The sequence below is a fragment of the Mobula birostris genome, chromosome 6, assembly GCF_030028105.1.
Source record: "Mobula birostris isolate sMobBir1 chromosome 6, sMobBir1.hap1, whole genome shotgun sequence".
NCBI classification, from domain to species: Eukaryota; Metazoa; Chordata; class Chondrichthyes; order Myliobatiformes; family Myliobatidae; genus Mobula; species Mobula birostris.
Window position 1 is genome coordinate 175337298 of NC_092375.1, and position 19925 is coordinate 175357222.

Here is a 19925-nt window from a genome sequence, read left to right on the forward strand (position 1 = left end):
AGGGCCTCTAGGATTTAACTTTCTAAAATACTAAAACAAATCAGGACTGAAATTTCTGTATTCAGCCGATTGCAATGGTGGTCAAGGGAATGTCATAGTGTTTTGATGCTCCTTACTGATGCACGTTCTACTCTCCTGATGATAATTGACTGTGGTAAACTTGATGGCTGTAACATCACAATACTCATTTCCTGTTTTGATGCCTTTTAGCTGACATCAGTAGTTTTACCTTCATTCCTGGTCCTCAATTCAGCATGCTTTGCACTGTTGATATAGCCCTAAATTTAAATTATCTGTTAGCACAAATTGATTAGCGTAAACAAAATAACCCACTGAAAGTGCACTGCTGAATTTGAACCTTGTAATTATCATTAACTCTCTTGATTTAGCACTCTAATTCAAGCAGTAGATACTCATTTAGAACAGCATATAGTGTTGATGTATCCAATTAAACCTCATTGGAAAAAAGTAAAATGAATTCATTAAGTAGAAGTTGGAACTCTGGAGGTTAATATTTCCCAGTAGGACTCCAAATATCCTTGCTTTGTTTGGAAGGGAGGTGGGGGATGGGTGTGGAATGTGGATACTCTGGAGAACTAGATAGATCGATAATTTATTGATTCTAAAGGAAATTATTATGCTCCTCTGTGACTAATCTAATGGGATTTCTCCCCCTCCACCACATGTCATGGAAATGAAATTCAGTATTTACTTTGAAAACTGTAATTCGTCAATGTGAACCCATGCAAAACTTTTATTTAACGCATAGTATGTCACATGGGTGGGATCACTATGCTGACTGGGCTGGTGGTTGAGAACCATTGGTCAATATCATCCTTCAAAACATGACCACTCACCCTTGTGCTCTTCTTTAGAAGCTGTCGCTTGTAGATTTTGCCTTTCCTGTTGTTTCTATCCAGAGCTGCTGCAGTGTCTGCAGCATGGCTGGAGTTCATATATGAAAGAGGAGAGTTGGTTGTGGTTGCAGTGGACCACGACTGCTCCTTGGAGCACTGCCTCACCGGTTCATTGGACGTCTGCTGAGGCAAACTCAGAACCTCTTCCAGTGCTGGTGCCCAGAACAGAGGTCTGAGCGTCTGTTCCAGCACCCAGATATTGGTTGGCATTGGCTTGTGCTGCAGTGGAAGCTGCAACAGTGACCTTGCATGATAGGCCTCCCAGTGTTCTTGTAGGGCTGACAGCTATCCACGGTTCCAGGCTGTGCAAGACCTCGTGCAGGATTGAAGATGAATTATTCTACTACTCTTTGACCGATATCACAAGCTTACAGACAGGCTAAACATTACACCCTGCTCTACATTTCCATCTGTCATCTATAGCCTGCTGCATTACCAATGTCTTTATCTGAACTCTCAACCATTGAAACTATCTATAACTTTACCAGCTGAGGAGCTTAACATTCTGGATGGTTTTTTTCCCCCCACTTATGCTGATTACCCTTAAATGTGCATACCCTACTTCTGAGCAATGCATAGAAAAGGGCAGCTCTGAGCTGGTCCATGCAAACCACTCAAGGACAGAGTGCTCTCTTATTCTGCTGCTCCTAGCCAAGTAGCTCATCCTTGTCTTTTGGGAGCAGTGCTATTTAGATCCTTGTGGACCCTAGGGTAGTTAAGAGGAATATTCCTGCACCTGCAGCTTGAAAATCAAAAGCAGTCGTGTGTTGACAAAAAAAATGTGTTAGAGGAGTGGGATTGGGCAGTAGCTTGTCATAATATTCTCACGTATTTGTTTCACTGTCAGCCCCTGCCCCTGTTATTGCTGATGCATCTTCCATGAGGAGCTTAGTGACTGGAGTACACTACTGTGAGTTGTTTCTGGCATTGGTTTTGTGTCACCTTGCCCTCTTGGTGAGAGTGAAGTGAGTTAGTTAGTATTGTACAATGTGTCAGAATGACATGCCTGTCATAATTGAGTCTTTGGCAATGTGTGCATACTGTGGGCTGTGTGCATGAGGCCGTTCATTTAGAATCTTCATTGATATATAGATAATTGGCATTTGAGTGGGTGGGAATGGAATTGTGCAATGCTTGAAGCTTGCAGTGCATTTTCTGAGCAGTGGCATTTGGAAAGGCGTTATTGAATTGACCGCTGAAGTGAAGACAAAATTTAATTTGCCTGCATCCATGGGCTTGGGCCTGACTCCTCATGCTGTGACAAATGCTGCCCGTTCCCATTATAACTTGGCAATATGCCTTGACGGTTCCTTGCCTCTTGAAAATAGAGAAGCTCTCCTTCATCTTCCTTTCAAGTTTGTTCACAAAAGCCACAAATACTATGTTAAAAAATGAAGAGAGCCTGCCCCTTAACACCCATCACCTGTAGCAGTTTGTTTCCAGCTGTGGAATTAACTCCACTGTCTTGGACAAAGCAGATTCTTCCCCTCTAAATGGACATTGAGCCCATGGACACTACCTCACAACTTTTTATTTCTGTTTTTGCACTACTTATTTAACTATTTAATATATATTTGTACACTACTGTAATTCAGTTTTTTTTTTCAATATTTATCATGTGCTTCATTGTGCTGCTGCCTCAAAGTTAACAAATGTCACAACATATGCCGGTGATAGTAAACCTGATTCTGAAAATATGCTGTATGAATTTGTAGAATTTGATATTGGATCCTGAAGGCTGCAAATGCACAGCTGGAAGATGAGATGCTATTCCTTGATCTGTGGCCAACAACAGGAAGCTCAGGGGTGCACCTGTAGACTGAATGCATGTGCTCCAAAAGGCAGTCACCATTCTGTGTTGGGCTTCCTCAGTGTACTTTGAAAAAAATCAAGTTCATTAGATCAGTAGGAATGCAAGCGAATTGCAGCTTCATTTGGAAAGGCTGTCTGTGTCCCTGGGTGGTGGGAAAGGAAGAGGTAAAAGGTCAAGTGTTTGGTGTCCTGTTTTCCATTTTCTGATACTTGTTTGCTTTGTGAACTCACATATTTTAACCCAAATTTTCACCTTGATTTATTATTCCACAACTTGACTGATCTTGTGTATTTCTTCCAGATTACATGATATGGTTGTGGGACACGGATATGCCCATAATGGGAGTAACGATTTTAGGCCAATTCCTGTAGCTTGATGCAATCTGTATCTTTACAATTCCAGGTGTTGTTAAAGTGGATTACGGAGATGTGTCAGCCAGAAGACAACTAAGAGAAAGACTGAAGTGCAAATCTTTCTCGTGGTACTTGGAAAATATTTATCCTGATTCCCAGATCCCAAGGCATTACTACCTACTTGGTGAGGTAGGAATCTGAAGAAACTTCCGATCCCTTTAATCATCTATATTAGCCTTTTTCAGTTAATAATTAAGTAAAGAAAAATAATAAATTTTTAAAAATTTAAACATTTTAAAAAATGCTGGCAATCCAGAGTAACACACAAAATGCTGGAGGAATGTAACAAACAGGCAGCATCCATGAAGAGGAATAAAGTGCTAATGTTTCGGGCCGAGACCCTTCATTAGGACTGGAAAGGAAAGAGGAAGACACCAGAATAAGGAGGTGGAGGGAAGGGAAGGAGTACAGAAGATGATAGGTGAAACCAGGTGAGGGAGAAGGTAGGTAGTTCGGGGAGGGTTGGGAACGAAGTGAGAAACTGGGAGATGATAGGTGGAAAAAGTAAAGAGCTGAAGAAGAAGGAATCTGATAGGAGAGGAGAGTGGATCATGGGAGAAAGGGAAGAAGGAGGGGCACCAGAGGGAGGTGCTGAGCAAGAGAAAAGAATGGTAAGAAGGGAGGCAGAATAAGGAATGCGAATAGAGGAGTGGTGGCGGGGTGGTGGTGGAATTGTGGATATTGCAGCAAGTTAGAGAAATCAATGTTCATGTCGTAAGGTTGGAGGCCACCTAGATGGAATATGAGGTGTTGTTCCTCCAACCTGAGAGTGGCCTCAGCTTAGCGGTAAAGAAAGCTATGGACTGACATGTTGGGAAAGCATAGTGGAACTAAAGCCGTCGGCCACCAGGAAATCCTGGTTTTTGCAGACGGAATGAAGGTACTCAACAATCTATGCTGGGTCTCACTGATGTAGAGGAGGTTGCACTGGGATCACCGGATGCAGTAGGTGACACTGACAGACCTGTTGGTGGAATATTGTCTCAACTGCAAGGACTATTTGGGGTACAAGAGTACTTCTTGTCCTTACCTGCCATCACCATTCTGAGATAACTCAAACCACCCAGTCTGGCACCAACAATCATTTTATGATCAAAGCCATTTAGATCGTTTATTCCTCAGTCTGATATTTAGTCAGAACAACAACTGAACGACTTGACGCTGTCTGCATGCTTTTATGCATTGAGTTGCGGTCACTTGATCTCGGAAACTGCTGATCTCCTGGGATTTTCGCGCACAACAAGAGTTGACAGAATATCGAGTGAAAAACTAAAAAAAAATCATTTAGTGAATGGTAGTTCTGTGGGGAAAAATGCCCTGTTAATGAGAGAGGTCAGAGGAGAATGTTCAGACTGGTTCAAGCTAACAGGAAGGTAACAATAGCTCAAATAACCACGAGTTACAACGATGGTGTGCAGGAGATTATCGCTGAATGCACATGACATCGAACCTTGAAGTGGACAGTCTACAGCAGCAGAGGACGACACCGAGTTCCACTCCTGTACCTAATAAAATGGCCCTTGAGTGTAATTTCTAGTTCTATAGGGAATCAGGGGTGAATAATTGTACTGGAAACCAGCATTAATTAAGTTGGCCAAATAGTCACTGCTGGTATTATAATAATTCTATGAACTTATTCTTGTGGTTAAAGAATGAAGTAAAACACAGTCCATGTGAATTCCAAGGTCTAAAAATGAATTCAGAAGCCAAAGCACCCCACATGATGTATCATTTTACAACAATTATCCTTGATTTACTAAATTGTAAACTTTATCATTATATTTGTACTGTAATAAATGTATCAATTGCTTTAGATTGGGATTTAATTCATGCATCAATGATTCAGTGAGAAGAAATTCATATGTTTATTCCTGTATATTGCAGTTGTATACCTGGGTATATAAAATATGAATTTCACTTTTAGATAGCGTGAAGTTCCAGTGTTAACAAATACATGTTCTTGTTATAACCCATATTATCTGGTTATTCCCAGATTAGGAATGTCGTTACAAACCAGTGCCTCGATAACATGGGACGGAAGGAGAATGAAAAGGTTGGCATCTTCAATTGCCACGGCATGGGGGGAAACCAGGTAAGATATCTATTGTATTTGTCGGGAGGTGTAAGCAGGGCAGGAAACCAGGCAAGAGGAGGGGTTTGTGTATGCTTTCAAAATCAACGGCACAATATTGTTAGAGGTTTATTGTTTGATTTACTCTTCAGCTGGAGGACAAATTAACAAGCTGAAATAAAAATAGAAAATGTAGTAAAGAAAGTAAAATTGTGTTAACTATTCAGGGTAATGACCTTTCATCAGTATTGATCCTAAACATAATCAGGTGGTAGGGTTACAAGCAGACTGGGTACTAAACGTGAAGATCCAAAGGGGACCTACAGAAAAGGGAAATGCATTTCAAAAATAGTCATATATTTGTGAGTTTTCGGACCAGCAATTGGAATCCTAGACGAAGTTCAAATCCCACCTCCGCAGCTGTGAAATTTAAATTTATTTATTTTGACCACGAGTCTATTGGATTGTTTGCAGTAGCCTAGCATAAGCCACTCAAAACTTATGCAGTTAAATAGTATAGTATTAACTGTTATTTAAATTTACGTTAGTTTCATGGTTTCTACTATCATTGAAATAGATATGTCGACTGTTTATTCTTTTTCATAGGTGCTGCCTGACCTGCTGAGTTTCTCAAGCATTTTGTGTGTATTGCTTCAAATTTCCAGCATTTTCTGTAGAGTTTCTTGTGCTTATGAAAGGAAAATAGAGTTAACGTTTCAGATCAAAGATCCTTTACCAGACCTGCAGCACTACCTCAGTTTCTCTTTCCACAGTTGCTGTATGACTCTCTAGGTAGCTGGGCTTTGGATATCGGACTAAGTTCCCCCTGCCCTCTCCTAGATAGTGTCTGTACACTCACACTTCCAAGAGTGGACATGGGGCTGACCTTGCTGGCGTTCAGCTCTTTTGATTGTGTGATATCCAGCTAGGCCCCTGACAGCAAGCGATGCCAGAGATGGAGCTCCACCAGTTGGGAAAGCTGGAAGTGGTTTGAATGTCTCTAGTGTTCAAAGATTAAATCTGAACCAGGCCGTTAATGAAAACAATGAAATTAAAATTTAGAGACAAACCAAAGAAAGTTTGAAAGAAGTAATTTGTACATTTTCCACCTTGAATTTTTTCCCTCAACTTCTTGTTGAAATTTTCAGGATCTCAGCTTAGGTCTTGCATCAATCTGTGAGTAATTCCTGGACTTCTGCACACTGTAAGCAGAAGTCAAGAGATTTTTCATAATGTCTGGCAACAACACAGGGAGCAAGAGATGAGCTGAATTCAGTAGAATAATTGAAAAATAATCCATAATGCTGATTATTTTTGTAACATCATCAGCCAGCTTGATTTATCAAGGCAATTTGGGTGTTACGTCTCTCTTAACAGACTGAAAATGTTTGCTTTGGGCTGCAGATAATGCTGCTAATATTAAGAGCTAAGATATGAGGATCTGAAAATAGGATGCTTATCAAAGCTTCATGCTGATAAGATGCATAGTGTTGGACACTGACACCCTTAATTTTAGAGCCTACTCTGGAATGTTGCCAAGTCTAAATTCTCTCTGCAATAAGTGGAATGAACTTGGTAACAATTGTCAGATTGATTTGATTACAGATTCATATGCATCATGCTATTTTCTGTTGGACAACTTTGTGACCAAAGCAAAAGCATCTCAGAGATTCTGTTATTTAGTGGCATCTTTAACGAGTGTTAAGTATTTGGTAATAACAAATTTTGATAATCCAGCACTTCCACCGTGCAAAATCTAATTTTTTTAATTTCCTGTTTAATATTTAGAGCCATTGAAAAGTACAGCACAGAAACAGGCCTTTTGGCCCATCTAGCCCCTGCTGACCCATTTGAACTGCCTATTCCCATCAATTTGCACTCAGACCATAGCCTTCCACATCCCTACCATCCATGTATCTATCAAAACCTCTCTCAAACATTGAAATCAGGTTTGCATGCACCACTTGAACGGGTAACTCATTACACATTCTCTTGTCCCTCTGGGTGAAGAAGTTTCTCCTCATGTTCTCCTTAAACTTTTCACCTTTCACCCTTAACTCATGACCTCTATTTGTAGTCCCACCTAACCTCTGTGGAAAAAGCCTGCTTGCATTTACCCTGTTTATTCTATACCCCTCATAATTTTTTTTTCCATTTATCAAATCACCCCTTAATCTTCTAGGTTCCAAGGAATAAAGTCCTAACCTATTCAAACTTTCCTTATAACTTGGGTCCTCCACTCCCAGCAACATCCTTGTAGATTTTCTACGGAGTCTTTCAACCTTACTTACATCTTTCCTGAAGATAGGTAACCGAAACTGCACACAATGCTCCAAATTAGGCCTCACCAATGTCCTGTAAAATTTCAACAAAACATCCCATCTCCTGTACTCAGTATTTTGATTTATGGCCAATGTGCCAAAAGCTTGAATTGCAAAAATTCCAGAATGCATGTGGCTTTACAAGCAGCATGATATACATATTGTACTAAAAAATAGCATGTTTCGTACATCGTTTATTTTTCCTTTTTCTAGTTACAAGATTTTTTAGCTTAAATATTTTCTCAAAAGTAACTTCTAGAAAATGAAATTCTGATATCCAGTTAGCTAGCCTTTCAAATAATAATTAAATCTTTATGAAGAATGAATAATCTTCAATGTGCTAGTCTGATTGCATGTTGTAGAAACAATTCATATTCACTTCAATATTCAAAGTAAATTTATCATCAAAGTACATAGATGTCTCCATCCACATTTTCTTGTGGGCATACTTAATAAATAAATCCATAATAGAATAATAGCTATAATAGAATTAATGAAAAATAACACAAACTTGTGCAAATACAAACATAAATTATAATAAATAAATAAACAATTAATAATATTGAGAACATGAGATGAAGAGTTCTTGAAAGTGAGTCCATCGGTTCTGGGAACATTTCATTGATGGGGCAAGTGAAGTTGAGTGGTGAACCCGCTTGGTTGAAGAGCCTGATGGTTGAGAGCTAATAACTGTTCCTGAATTTGGTGGTGTGAGTCCTCAGGCTCCTGCTTCCCGATGGCAACATTGAGAAGAGAGTATGACCTGGGTGCTGAGGGTCCCTGATGATTGATGCTGCTTTCCTGCAATTTCATGTAGATGTGCTCAATGGGGAGGGTGGCCACAATGGACTGGGCTGTATTCACTACTTATTGGAGGAATTTCTGTCAGGGCATTGGTATTTCCATACCTAATAAGAGTGAATTATTAATCTAATAAGAGCGAGCTAGCACTGAACGCGTTTCATCAGAATACAGCACAATTAGTTTCTATTTACAATTCTTATTAAACACAATGGAATACAATCTAATTTCAAGATTAACTCAATGAACATCATTGGTCTTGCCCCTGTTACCTTTTCCTCAGTTATATGCTGCATGCAGTGTTCCACTGGCCTATTTTACCAAGACATTTTGACATTAAAGTGAATGTTTTGCATGGTAGTTGATAATCTCTAAATTGTAGATGGAGAAAGTATTTCACGAGCAAAGGGAACATGTACCCTTGCTTGATACATTATTTATAATCATATTTGTGATCTCTGAATCTAATATACCAGTAAGACTCTTATAAAACTCCCAAAAAGTGGGTAGGATTCAGAAGATACTTCTCTCCAAATCGAATTTGTCTTCCCTGTTGAGAAATCCATAAAAGTGTAAAGAAAACAATGACCAAATCAGTATTTTAATCCTTTTCACCAGTATTTACATGGTTTCTCTTCTATTCCCTCCTTAAATGTGTTGAATTTTGTAATATTTGAAAGCAAAGCGGTAATTGCAGAATGAAGATAGTTGGAAAATTATGAACTGTGCATCTTCAGTCGGCTCATCCATCTGCTTTTATACACCTCTGGCTTGGGTGGAGACTATCATCTTCTGGAGATTTGTTTTCCCTGATGTCATTCTTTTTATAGTCCCTAATTACTTTCTTGCTATCCTTCTTTATTTTTATCCTTTCTTTTCAAATCACTCAATATTAGATTTCCACATTTCCTTGCATTTGTATAATCTATTTCTTTTAGCTGGAACTTGTTACTACTTATCTCAGTTCTTCACCCCTACAGCTTTCCCAGAGAAATACAACTTTTGCTAATTTCATTTCTTCAAAAATTGTTAATTTAAAATCTTAACTTTAGACTTTCTCCACTTTTCAAACTTGATATCAAATTTATCATATAATGATCATTACAACTTGTTACTACTAGGTTCTTAGATAATCCTGGCTCTCAATCATTATTAAAGTTAGGATGGCTTTTTTCACGGTAATTTTAGTTGCCAATCTGCCAGCCATGTCACAGATCCAACCAAGTCTATGGCCCCATCTCACTATATTCCTTAGTGTCACCTAATCTCCAAAAGAAGTTACAGATGGTGTTTCTCTAGTTCCCGTGCAGTCTCCCGTCACTAATGCTGAAACTCTCTTTGTTAAATTGATATATCAGCAAGCATCAATTTGGTAAAAAGCATTTCTATAAAATGTTTATGTAATTAAAGTGCTTTTTTATATAAAGAATGAGATTGTCTCAATATTGGTTACTGTGAACGCATTCTTTATCATCTAACTAAACCCCATTTGTTTCACTAATGTTGTTTGGGTAAGAAGATTCCTGCTCTGGCCAATATGTGACTTCTGGTTGACTCTGAAATAGCTTCAGAGAAAATTAATGATTGACAATAAATGTTGGGTTTCTTATCAATGTCCAAATCCTTTGAACAAATTATCCAAAATAAAAATCTCCTTGAGTTCCTTGGCAACAATGTTTTGTCTGCTACACTCTTGTAAAACACTAGGCATTTGGGGTAATGTTAAAAATGCAAAGTAAGTGGAATTGCTGACATTGCACAAGGCTCATCTGGCAAAATTTCTGCTTCACAGTTAGGCTTTTGGTCTGTTCTGATGAGCTGTCCTCACTTTATTATGAAAAGGCAGTTGAATAAAAGAAGCTTCGAAACCAGTGCAAAGTATCAAGAATCAACTGGGTTATTGAGGGCAAAATAACATTTTGCTGATTTTATGCCATTGAATTAGGTGACCTGCATAAATAACATAAAAACATGTGGGCTGTCAGGCCTATTCATAAATAGTTTTATACCGTCTCAAATTAGGCTGCAGCTGTTCAAAATAAATAGCAGTACATAATTTTGGCACCAAATGACACTTGGCTTAATGTTCACAATTTAATATTTAAGAAATACATTTGCATTTTTTAAAATGTTTATTTCTTGAAAGTAAAATATCACAAACCATCTGTTATGTTAGTGGAAACAATTCCAGCACCTGGCATAAGCTAAGTGCAGAGTATGATACAGATTAAAACCTGGACTTCAGCTTTTACAATAATTCTGACGAGTTAGGGAACTGGAGCTGGATGAACTTCGGATCATTTGGGAGGCAGGGGCAGAAAGAAACAGGAGTTACAGGGAGATAGTCACCCCCTAACAGTCAGGAGACAGGTATCTGGGTGACTGGCAGGAGAGAGAATGGGAATAGACAGAATGAGCAGAGCACCCCTGTGGCTGTTCCCACCAATAATAAGTATATCATTTAGGTTGCTGTTGATGGGGACGATCTACCAGGGATTAGTTGCAGTGGTTGCGTCTCTGGCACCGAGACGGGACCCTCAACTCAGAAGGGAAGGAGGGAAAAGAGGAAGGCAGTAGTGATAGGGGGTTCGATAGTTAGATAAGAGGTTCTGTGGAAGAGATTGAGAATCCCGGATGATCTGTTGCCTCCCTGGTGCTAAGGTCCGCAATATCTCAGATCGAGTACTCAGTATTCTCAAGAGGAAGGGTGAGCAGCCGGATATCGTGGTCCATGTAGGGACCAATGACGTGGGTAGGAAGAGTGAGGAGGTCCTGAAAGGTGAGTTTAGGGAGTTAGGCGTCAAGTTAAAGGACAGGACCTCCAGGATAGCAATCTCAGGATTGCTACCAGTGCCACATGCAGACGGGTTTAGAAATAGTAAGATAGCGCAGCTCAACACGTGGCTGAAGACATGGTGTAGGAGTAGATTTATAGATAATTGAGCAGTTTTCCAGGGAAGGTGGGACCTGTTCTGGCGGGACGGTCTACATCTGAACTGGAGGGGGACAAATATTCTTGCAGGTAGGTTTGCTAGAGAGGCTCCAGTGGATTTAAACTAGATACAAGGGGGGAGGGGAACCAGAGTGTAGGAACAGATGTAGGGGAGAAGGAAGAAAAAGAAAATAGTAAAGTTGTTTGCACTGTTAGTGATAAACAGAGAGTAAGAGATGGAAAATTTCTTAAATGCATTTATTTTAATGCTAGGAGCATTATAAGAAAGGTGGATGAGCTTACAGCAAGGATTGATACCTGGAAGTATGATGTGGTAGCTATTAGTGAAACATGGTTGCAGGAAGGGTGTGATTGGTAACTAAATATTCCTGGATTTTGTTGCTTCACGTGTGATAGAATCGGTGGGACAAGAGGAGGAGGTGTTGCATTGCTTGTCAGAGAAAATATTACAGCGGTGCTCTGGCAGGATAGATTAGAGGGCTCACCCAGGGAGGCTATTTGGGTGGAATTGAAGAATGGGAACGGTGTAGTAACACTTATAGGGGTGTATTATAGACCACCTAATGGGGAGCAAGAAGTGGAGGAGCAAATTTGTAAGAAGATAGCAGATATTTGTAGTAAGCACAAGGTTGTGATTGTGGGAGATTACATAGACTGGGAAGCCCATACTGTAAAAGGGCTGGATGGTTTGGAGTTTGTAAAATGTGCGCAGGATAGTGTTTTGCAGCAATACATAGAGGTACCAACTGGAGAAGGGGCAGTATTGGATCTCCTGTTAGGGAATGAGATAGGTCAGGTGATGGAGGTTTGTGTTGGGGAGCACTTCAGGTCCAGTGATCACAATGCCATTAGTTTCAATATAATTATGGAGAAGGATAGGTTTGGACTCAGGGTTGAGATTTTTGATTGGAGAAAGGCTAGCTTTAAGGAGATGGGAAAGGATTTAGAAGGAGTGGATTGGGACAGTTTTATGGGAAGGATGTAATAGAGAAATTGAGGTCATTTAAAGGTGAAATTTTGGGGGTACAGAATCTTTATGTTCCTGTTAGGTTGAAAGGAAAGGTTAAAAGTTTGAGAGAGCCATGGTTTTCAAGGGATATTGGAAACTTGGTTTGGAAAAACAGAGATATCTACAATAAATATAGGCAGCTTGGAGTAAATGAGGTGCTTGTGGAATATAAAGAATGTAAAAAGAATCTTAAGAAAGAAATTAGAAAAGCTAAAAGAAGATACGAATTTGCTTTGGCAAGTAAGGTGAAAATAAATCCCAAAGGGTTTCTACAGTTATGTTAATAGCAAAAGGATAGTGAGGGATAAAATTGGTCCCTTAGAGAATCAGAGTGGACAGCTATGTGTGGAACCAAAAGAGATGGGGGAGATGTTGAACAGTTTATTTTCTTCGGTATTCACTAGGAGAAGGATATTGAATGGTGTAAGGTAAGGGAAACAGGTAGGGAAGTTATGGAAACTATGATGATTAAAGAAGAGGAAGTACTGGCACTTGTAAGGAATATAAGATTGGATAAGTCTCCGGATCGTGACAGGATATTCCCGAACCTTGAAGGAAGTTAGTGTAGAAATAGTAGGGGCTCTGACGGAAATATTTCAAATGTCATTAGAAATGGGGATGGTGCTGGAGGATTGGCATATTGTTTATGTTGTTCCATTGTTTAAAACGGGTTCTAAGAGTAAACCTAGCAATTATCGGCTTGTATGTTTGACATCAGTGGTGGGTAAATTGATGGAAAGTATTCTTAGAGATGGTATATATAATTATCTGGATAGACAGGGTCTGATTAGGAACAGTCAACATGGATTTGTACGTGGAAGGTCATGTTTGACAAATCTTACTGAATTTTTAAAAGTGGTTACTAGGATATTATGACGAGGGTAAAGCAGTGGATGTTGTCTATATAGACTTCAGTAAGGCCTTTGACAAGGTTCCACACGGAAGGTTAGTTAGGAAGATTCAATCGTTAGGTATTAATATTGAAATAGTAAAATGGATTCAGCAGAGGCTGGATGGGAGACGCCAGAGAGTAGTGGTGGATAACTGTTTGTCAGATTGGAGGCCGGTGACTAGTGGTGTGCCTCAGGGATCTGTACTGGGTCCAATGTTGTTTGTCATATACATTAATAATCTGGATGATGGGGTGGTAAATTGGATTAGTAAGTATGCAGATGATACTGAGATAGGTGGTGTTGTGAATAATGAAGTAGGTTTTCAAAGCTTGCAGAGAGATTTAGGCCAGTTAGAAGAGTGGGCTGAAAGATGGCAGATGGAGTTTAATGTTGATAAATGTGAGGTGCTACATTTTGGTAGGACTAATCAAAATAGGACATACATGGTAAATGGTAGAGCATTGAAGAATGCAGTAGAACAGAGGGATCTAGGAATAATGGTGCATAGTTCCCTGAAGGTGGATCTCGTGTGTAGGGTGGTGAAGAAAGCTTTTGGTATGCTGGCATTTATAAATCAGAGCATTGAGTATAGGAGTTGGGATGTAATGTTAAAATTGTACAAGGCATTGGTGAGGCCAAATTTGGAGTATTGTGTACAGTTCTGGTCACTGAATTATAGGAAAGATGTCAATAAAATAGAGAGTACAGAGGAGATTTACTAGAATGTTACCTGGGTTTCATCACCTAAGTTACAGAGAAAGGTTGAACAAGTTGGGTCTTTATTCTTTGGAGCATTGAAGGTTGAGGGGGGACTTAATAGAGGTATTTAAAATTGTGAGAGGGATAGATAGAATTGATGTGGATAGGCTTTTTCCATTGAGAGTAGGGGATATTCAAACAAGAGGACATGAGTTGAGAGGGGGCAAAAGTTTAAGGGTAACATGAGGGGGAACTTCTTTACTCAGAGAGTGGTAGCTGTGTGGATCGAGCTTCCAGCAGATGTGGTAGAGGCGGGTTGGATATTGTCATTTAAAGTTAAATTGGATAGCTATATGGACAGGAAAGGAATGGAGGGTTATGGGCTGAGTGCAGGTCGGTGGGACCAGGTGAGAGTAAGCGTTCGGCACGGACTAGAAGGGCTGAGATGGCCTGTTTCCGTGCTGTAATTGTTATATGGTTATATGGTTTAATGATTCCTACCCCACATCAGCCAGATTTTCAATAGGTCAATCTATTTGGTCCTTGGGTAGAGGAAGATGATTAGAATGAGAACAAGTATGGGGTAGTAGAGGCCTTAAGGAATACTGTGGACTATTGCAGAAGTGCTGTTATTCTTTTAGGGTGAACAAAGTTATTTAGGTAGGGAAACAACTCCTCCTTGTTTCAGGTTTCCTATAGTGGCAAAATACCTGCTACCTACAACCATTGCATTTTTCCTGCAGGGGATCTTTAACATCTATTTGATCTACACACACAAAAAGTGCTGCAGGAACTCAGCAGGTCAAGCAGTATCTGAGGAGGGAAGTGAATGGTCAACATTTTGGGTTGAGATACTTCATCAGTACTTGAAAGGAATGGAGCAGCATTCAGAATAGGAGGGGAAGGAGCGCAAGCTAGTGATAGATAAGCGTGGATGAGAAGGAAGATGGTTGGGTGGGGGAATGACATTGTGGAAGGCAATAATGTGAGCAGCTAGGAGGTGATAGACCTTAAGAGATGGGAGCAGAATTTAGGCCACTCAGCCCATCGAGGTGAGGAACCGGAGGGAGGTGCTGGGCAGGTCATTAGGGGAAGTGATGAGCAATAGGACCACCAGAATAAGGAAAAGCAAGGAGGGGGAAATAGAGGGGAGTGGTTACTTGATAGAGAAATTCATTTTCTTGCCGTCAGGTTGGAGACCACAGAGACAGATTAGAAGGTGCTGTTTCTCACATCTATTTGATCTCTGGTTGCACCTTTGGAGTGGAAAGAGTCTTTGTATTTGAGGTTACAGTCAATCGTATTGAAGAAGCTCAGGAAGTTATCGCACTTGCTTTTTTCACACTTTGTATGCTCGTGTATTATTTATACAATTTTTCCTTTCCCCCCAGGTATTCTCCTATACAGCAGATAAAGAGATCAGGACGGATGATCTGTGTCTGGATGTGTCTAGGCTTAATGGCCCAGTTGTAATGCTTAAGTGCCATCACATGAGAGGGAACCAGTTGTGGGAATATGATATACAGGTAGGTTATTGATTAATTAGCCATGGTTTATAAAGTGTGCTCAAGAGTCTACATTTATCATCTTAAAGCATTAATGACTCAATGCAGAGAAAAGCAAAAGGAATTCCTCAGGAGAATGAACTACTGGGTTGTGGTGCAGCATGGTTGTGTAGTGTGGTGGTTTGCACACTTCTTTACAGCACCAGTGACCAGGGATCAATTCCCGTCGCTTCCTGTAAGGAGTTTGTATGTTCTCCCCGTGAGTGTGTGGGTTTCCTCCGGGTGCTCCAGTTTCCTCCCACAGTCCAAAGACGTACCGGTTGGTAAGTTAATTGGTCATTGTAAATTGTCATGTGGTTAGGCTAGAGTTAAATCGAGGATTGCTGGATGGAGTGGCTTGCCTGTTCCACACTGCAACTCAATAAATGTCACTTGAATGGCATTTTATTGATTTTTTTTTTTGCTGACAGTTAAGTAAAATATTTCCATTCTATTTCAAATCAATTATACCATGCAACTAGGATCAATAAACTGTTTAAACATTACAGGTATGCCTGATGTTTTATGAGATTTGGACTAAACAGAGGTCATATTATTAATCACAATATTTCCACCATCTCTTTCACAAATTAGTTACTTTATTATAATATTGTCTCCTTGAGCACAGGAGATAAGCTTGAGTTTAGACGTGGACAAAAGATTTTTAAACTTCAAGATTACACATGCTAAGGAAATAGGTACAACAAAGAGATCTCTGGAAATGCATCCCCAGCCGTTACTAGGGAGTACACTATAAGAGCAGCATTTTGTGCTGTATCTCAATAGCCTTCAATTAAACTGAGCTTTAGCAGCTGTTAAACTGTTTTTAGTGTTACGGGAAGAATTTCTCGGAAGAATGTTTTATAGGGTTTACTGTCAAACTAAAGAAATTATTTTTACTGTATGGAACACATATGCAAAATTCTGGTGGTATTCAGCAGGTCAGGCAGTGTCCATGGAAATGAACAAACAGAAGGCATTTCAGGCCAGGACCCGTCTTCAGGACTGGAAGGGGGAAGATGACAGAATAAAAAGGTTGGGGGAAGGGAAGAAACCTAACTAGAAGGTGATAGGTGAAGCCAGGTGTGTTGGAAAGGTAAACAGCTGGAGAGGAAGCAATCAGATGGGAGAGGAGTGTGGACCATGGGAGAAAGGAAGGGGGAGGTGATAGGCAGGTGAGGAGAAGAGGTAAGGGGCCAGAGTGGGAAACAGAAGAAGAGGGGAGGGGAAGAGTTTTTTTTCTATGTAGGAGAGATCGATATTCATGCCATCGGGTTGGAGGCGCCCCTATGCTTGGTTCCATACGGAAATTAAACAGAAACTTAACTGCAAAATCTCCACTTGATTGCATATTTTTTCTTCTTCCTGTGGAAGTGTCCCAATTTTCTTCATAGAAGTCCCCTTCCTTTTGATTGGCTTTTCTATGAGATTATCCATCCAGGAAATGTAGGCACAGCTGCCAAGATTAGAGTCTTATAGCTAATTGCCCTAATTCCGCTTGAGAAAATGATGGTGGGCTGTGGCTTTGTACTGTGGTGCAGCTGGTAGTGAAGGCATTCTCGCAGACTTGTTGGATAGGGAGTTCCAAGATTTTGGCTGAACAATGAAAGTCAAGATATATGCCCTATAGGGGCTGCCACCTGTTACTGATGTTTCATAAATTTTCCACAGTTAAAATTCTGCGGGCTTGATGGGCCTTGTCGAAGAGGTATTGCTGTTTCTATTTTAGATGGTGCTTGCTGCAATCTTTGTCACTGCTGATGGAGGGAGTTGGCAGGGTGCTCGCTTTTTTTATACTAGATGCTGTTGAGCTTCTTGACTGTAGTTGGAAACATCTTGAGAAGTCGTGGGGTATTCTGTGTTTGACCAGAATTGTGCTGTGCAGAAAGTGAACTTTCCCCCGTGTGCCGTCCTTGTTGCTGCGTAGCTGGAATTGGCTGCAGCTAGAAAAGGGTTACAAGATGTGAAAAATGTTCTTTGTTGTACTATACTTCATTAGCCGGCCGTTGGTGTGGTGGCATCAACACTGGACATCGAGGCGAATGGTCCTGAGTTCGAATCCAGCTGGCCTCCTGCACACTTCCCATCTGTATTGGGTTGAGCATTGAGCTAGCAACTCGGCCTCGTAAAAAAACAGTCAACGCTACAGAAACAGCAAGAGCCTCACCTGGTGCACCACAAGGTGCGTAAAGGAACAACAACAACAACTGTATTTCATTATACAATAAATAAAATCAAAAGTATGTGAGCTTTCAGTTTTCATTCTAAGTATTCAAAGTATGCATATTACAAACAAAGATATTTGAAGTGCTGAGCAGTTTTCAGGCCGTGTAAAAATTTCCTGCTTCGAGCAATGGCTGGTCTTTGCAGCTGTAAAAAAATAGAGAGAACATTGCTGAAGATAATTATAGTTACATAAGCCATGACCTTCATAGTTAGATATAGGGTTCCTGAGGAAGCAGATGTATCTTGCTGCAAGTTATTTGCTTATTTGATTCATTTGTTTGGAGATATAGCGAGGAACAGACCCTTGTGGCCCAAGAAGCCACACTGCCCAGGCCCTCTTCCCCACCCTCACTTAACACAAGCCAAATCACAGGACAGTTTGCGATGATCATTTAGCTTACTGAGCAGTACGTCTTTGGATTGTGGGAGGAAACAAAAGCACCTGGAGGATCCCTGCGTGCTCACAGCGAGGAGGTGCAAACTCCATATGGACGCTGCCAGGATTGAACTCCAAATTCAGGAGCACCGTGAGATGTAACCACTGCGTTACCATGGCGCCCCTTACAGCGAATCTGACACAGTTCTCACTGAGATATGGTAAACCTCCACTGCATTCATCTGATCAGCTGAATGTGAAAAAGCTTAGATATTTCTGTTGCTTTGTGCTTCTGTAGTTTGTATCCTGGTTATTATCATATTGACACTTTCTTTTGGTACTCTTCGTGCATTTCTTTCTGCAGAGCTCAGTGAACCATATTTAATCCTCTGATTTACTTTCTCTCTTCATGCGAAAAATTTGAGTGAGACTCATAGAACAGAGCAGGTTGGGGGGGGGCAGGTTATAAGTGATAATTTCACAAACCACTTTTAAGAATTTCAAGATGCTAAGGCAGTGGGAAAATCAGACTGAAAATAGAAGTGTATAAATATCATTTCTTTAAATATGAATTAGATATTAGCTAATGTCCTAAGCTACAGGACATTGGGAATACAATTACACTGACCTTTCAGAACAAATTGATTCAGAGTCGGCTAGCTGAAGCAAGTTATGAACAGAAGAAGAAAGGGAGTGAGGATTAGATAGAGGGAAAAGACAAGAGAGGAAGGAAGTGAAAAGCATTGTAAGAGATGAAAAAGGAATTTGAGCAGACAGGATGGAAAGGGGCAAAATGTAGAGGGGAAAGAAGGGCGAGCAAAGGGAAAGAGCAAGTTGGAATTGGAATAAGTGCTAGGAAGGATAAGGGGAAAGGGAAAAGAGTCAGAGCTCTTGGTAACAATCCATTAGTTCATGGAGCACAGGGGTTAAATGGGTGAATTAGGTTCAGTGTGTAGGGATAGAATGCAAAAGGTTCTTGGGAGAAGGAGGTGGAGATGGATTACAATTTTGGATTGAAAATATGAAACTGTTAATATTGCAAGTATAGAAAGAAAAGATTAAGCAGATGTTGCAAGGAGATGGAGAGAGAAAGTAAATCAAATTTTTCGCATGAAGAGAGAAAGTAAATCAGAGGATTATATATGGTTCGGTGAGATCTGCAGAAAGAACTGCATGCAGTGTACCTAAAGCATGGAGAATCTGCATTAGGAGTTGTGGAAAGTTGGAGGAAGAGCATAGGAATTGGAAGATGTGGAACATGGACCTGTGGTTGATGGTAGGAGGTGAGGGACCTTGGAAAGTTGAGTAAGTGACCATGAGAAATCAGGAAGAAATGAAGGACAGTGATCCTATGAAGAATGAGATCATCTTATTTAAAGGCTATTGAAATAGGTATAAACAATCATTGAAAAAGAAAATTGTAATACTGTCTCTGGAAATGAAGGCTGAAAGATTGATGAAGTGTATCAATAAAATCAGATTGGTGGATTATTAGTGGATTTAAAATTACAAAGGCATCACTTGTGTTAAGATGGAGAAGAATTTAATGTGGAAACATGTGGAAATTCCTTTTTACCAGGCATTTCCAGAGATGCGGCTCGTTAGCCCCTCGCTAACAGCTACTGGACTCAGCGGTGAGAAAATCACCTTTCTCAAACTCTGTACATCCAGGGCCGATATGACTTGGGTCCCACCAGACTCGGGAGTTTGGGGTATTTTGCTCACACGAACCCCGGTCTGTGTGAATACTGTGTAAATGCTGCCCACTTGCAATTAGCTGTCAGCAAGAAATAACAGATGGTACACTGCATACAATTATAAAGAAAGTATATTTACAAATTTCAGCTTTATTGAGCAGTTAGTAGGAAAAGAAGAAAATAAAAATAAAA

The 19925-nt window shown here is 40.2% G+C and overlaps 1 protein-coding gene across 3 annotated transcripts in view; it reads left to right on the top strand.

Moving 5' to 3' along the window:
- The window catches only part of galnt13 (polypeptide N-acetylgalactosaminyltransferase 13), a 394116-nt gene that overhangs the window by 337807 nt on the left and 36384 nt on the right, over positions 1-19925 (top strand). For all 3 annotated transcript variants that reach the window (XM_072261955.1, XM_072261953.1, XM_072261954.1), the window contains exons 9-11: positions 3133-3272; positions 5137-5235; positions 15282-15416. In XM_072261955.1, the coding sequence (XP_072118056.1) occupies positions 3133-3272; positions 5137-5235; positions 15282-15416 (374 nt within the window). The remainder of the gene's footprint in view (positions 1-3132; positions 3273-5136; positions 5236-15281; positions 15417-19925) is intronic.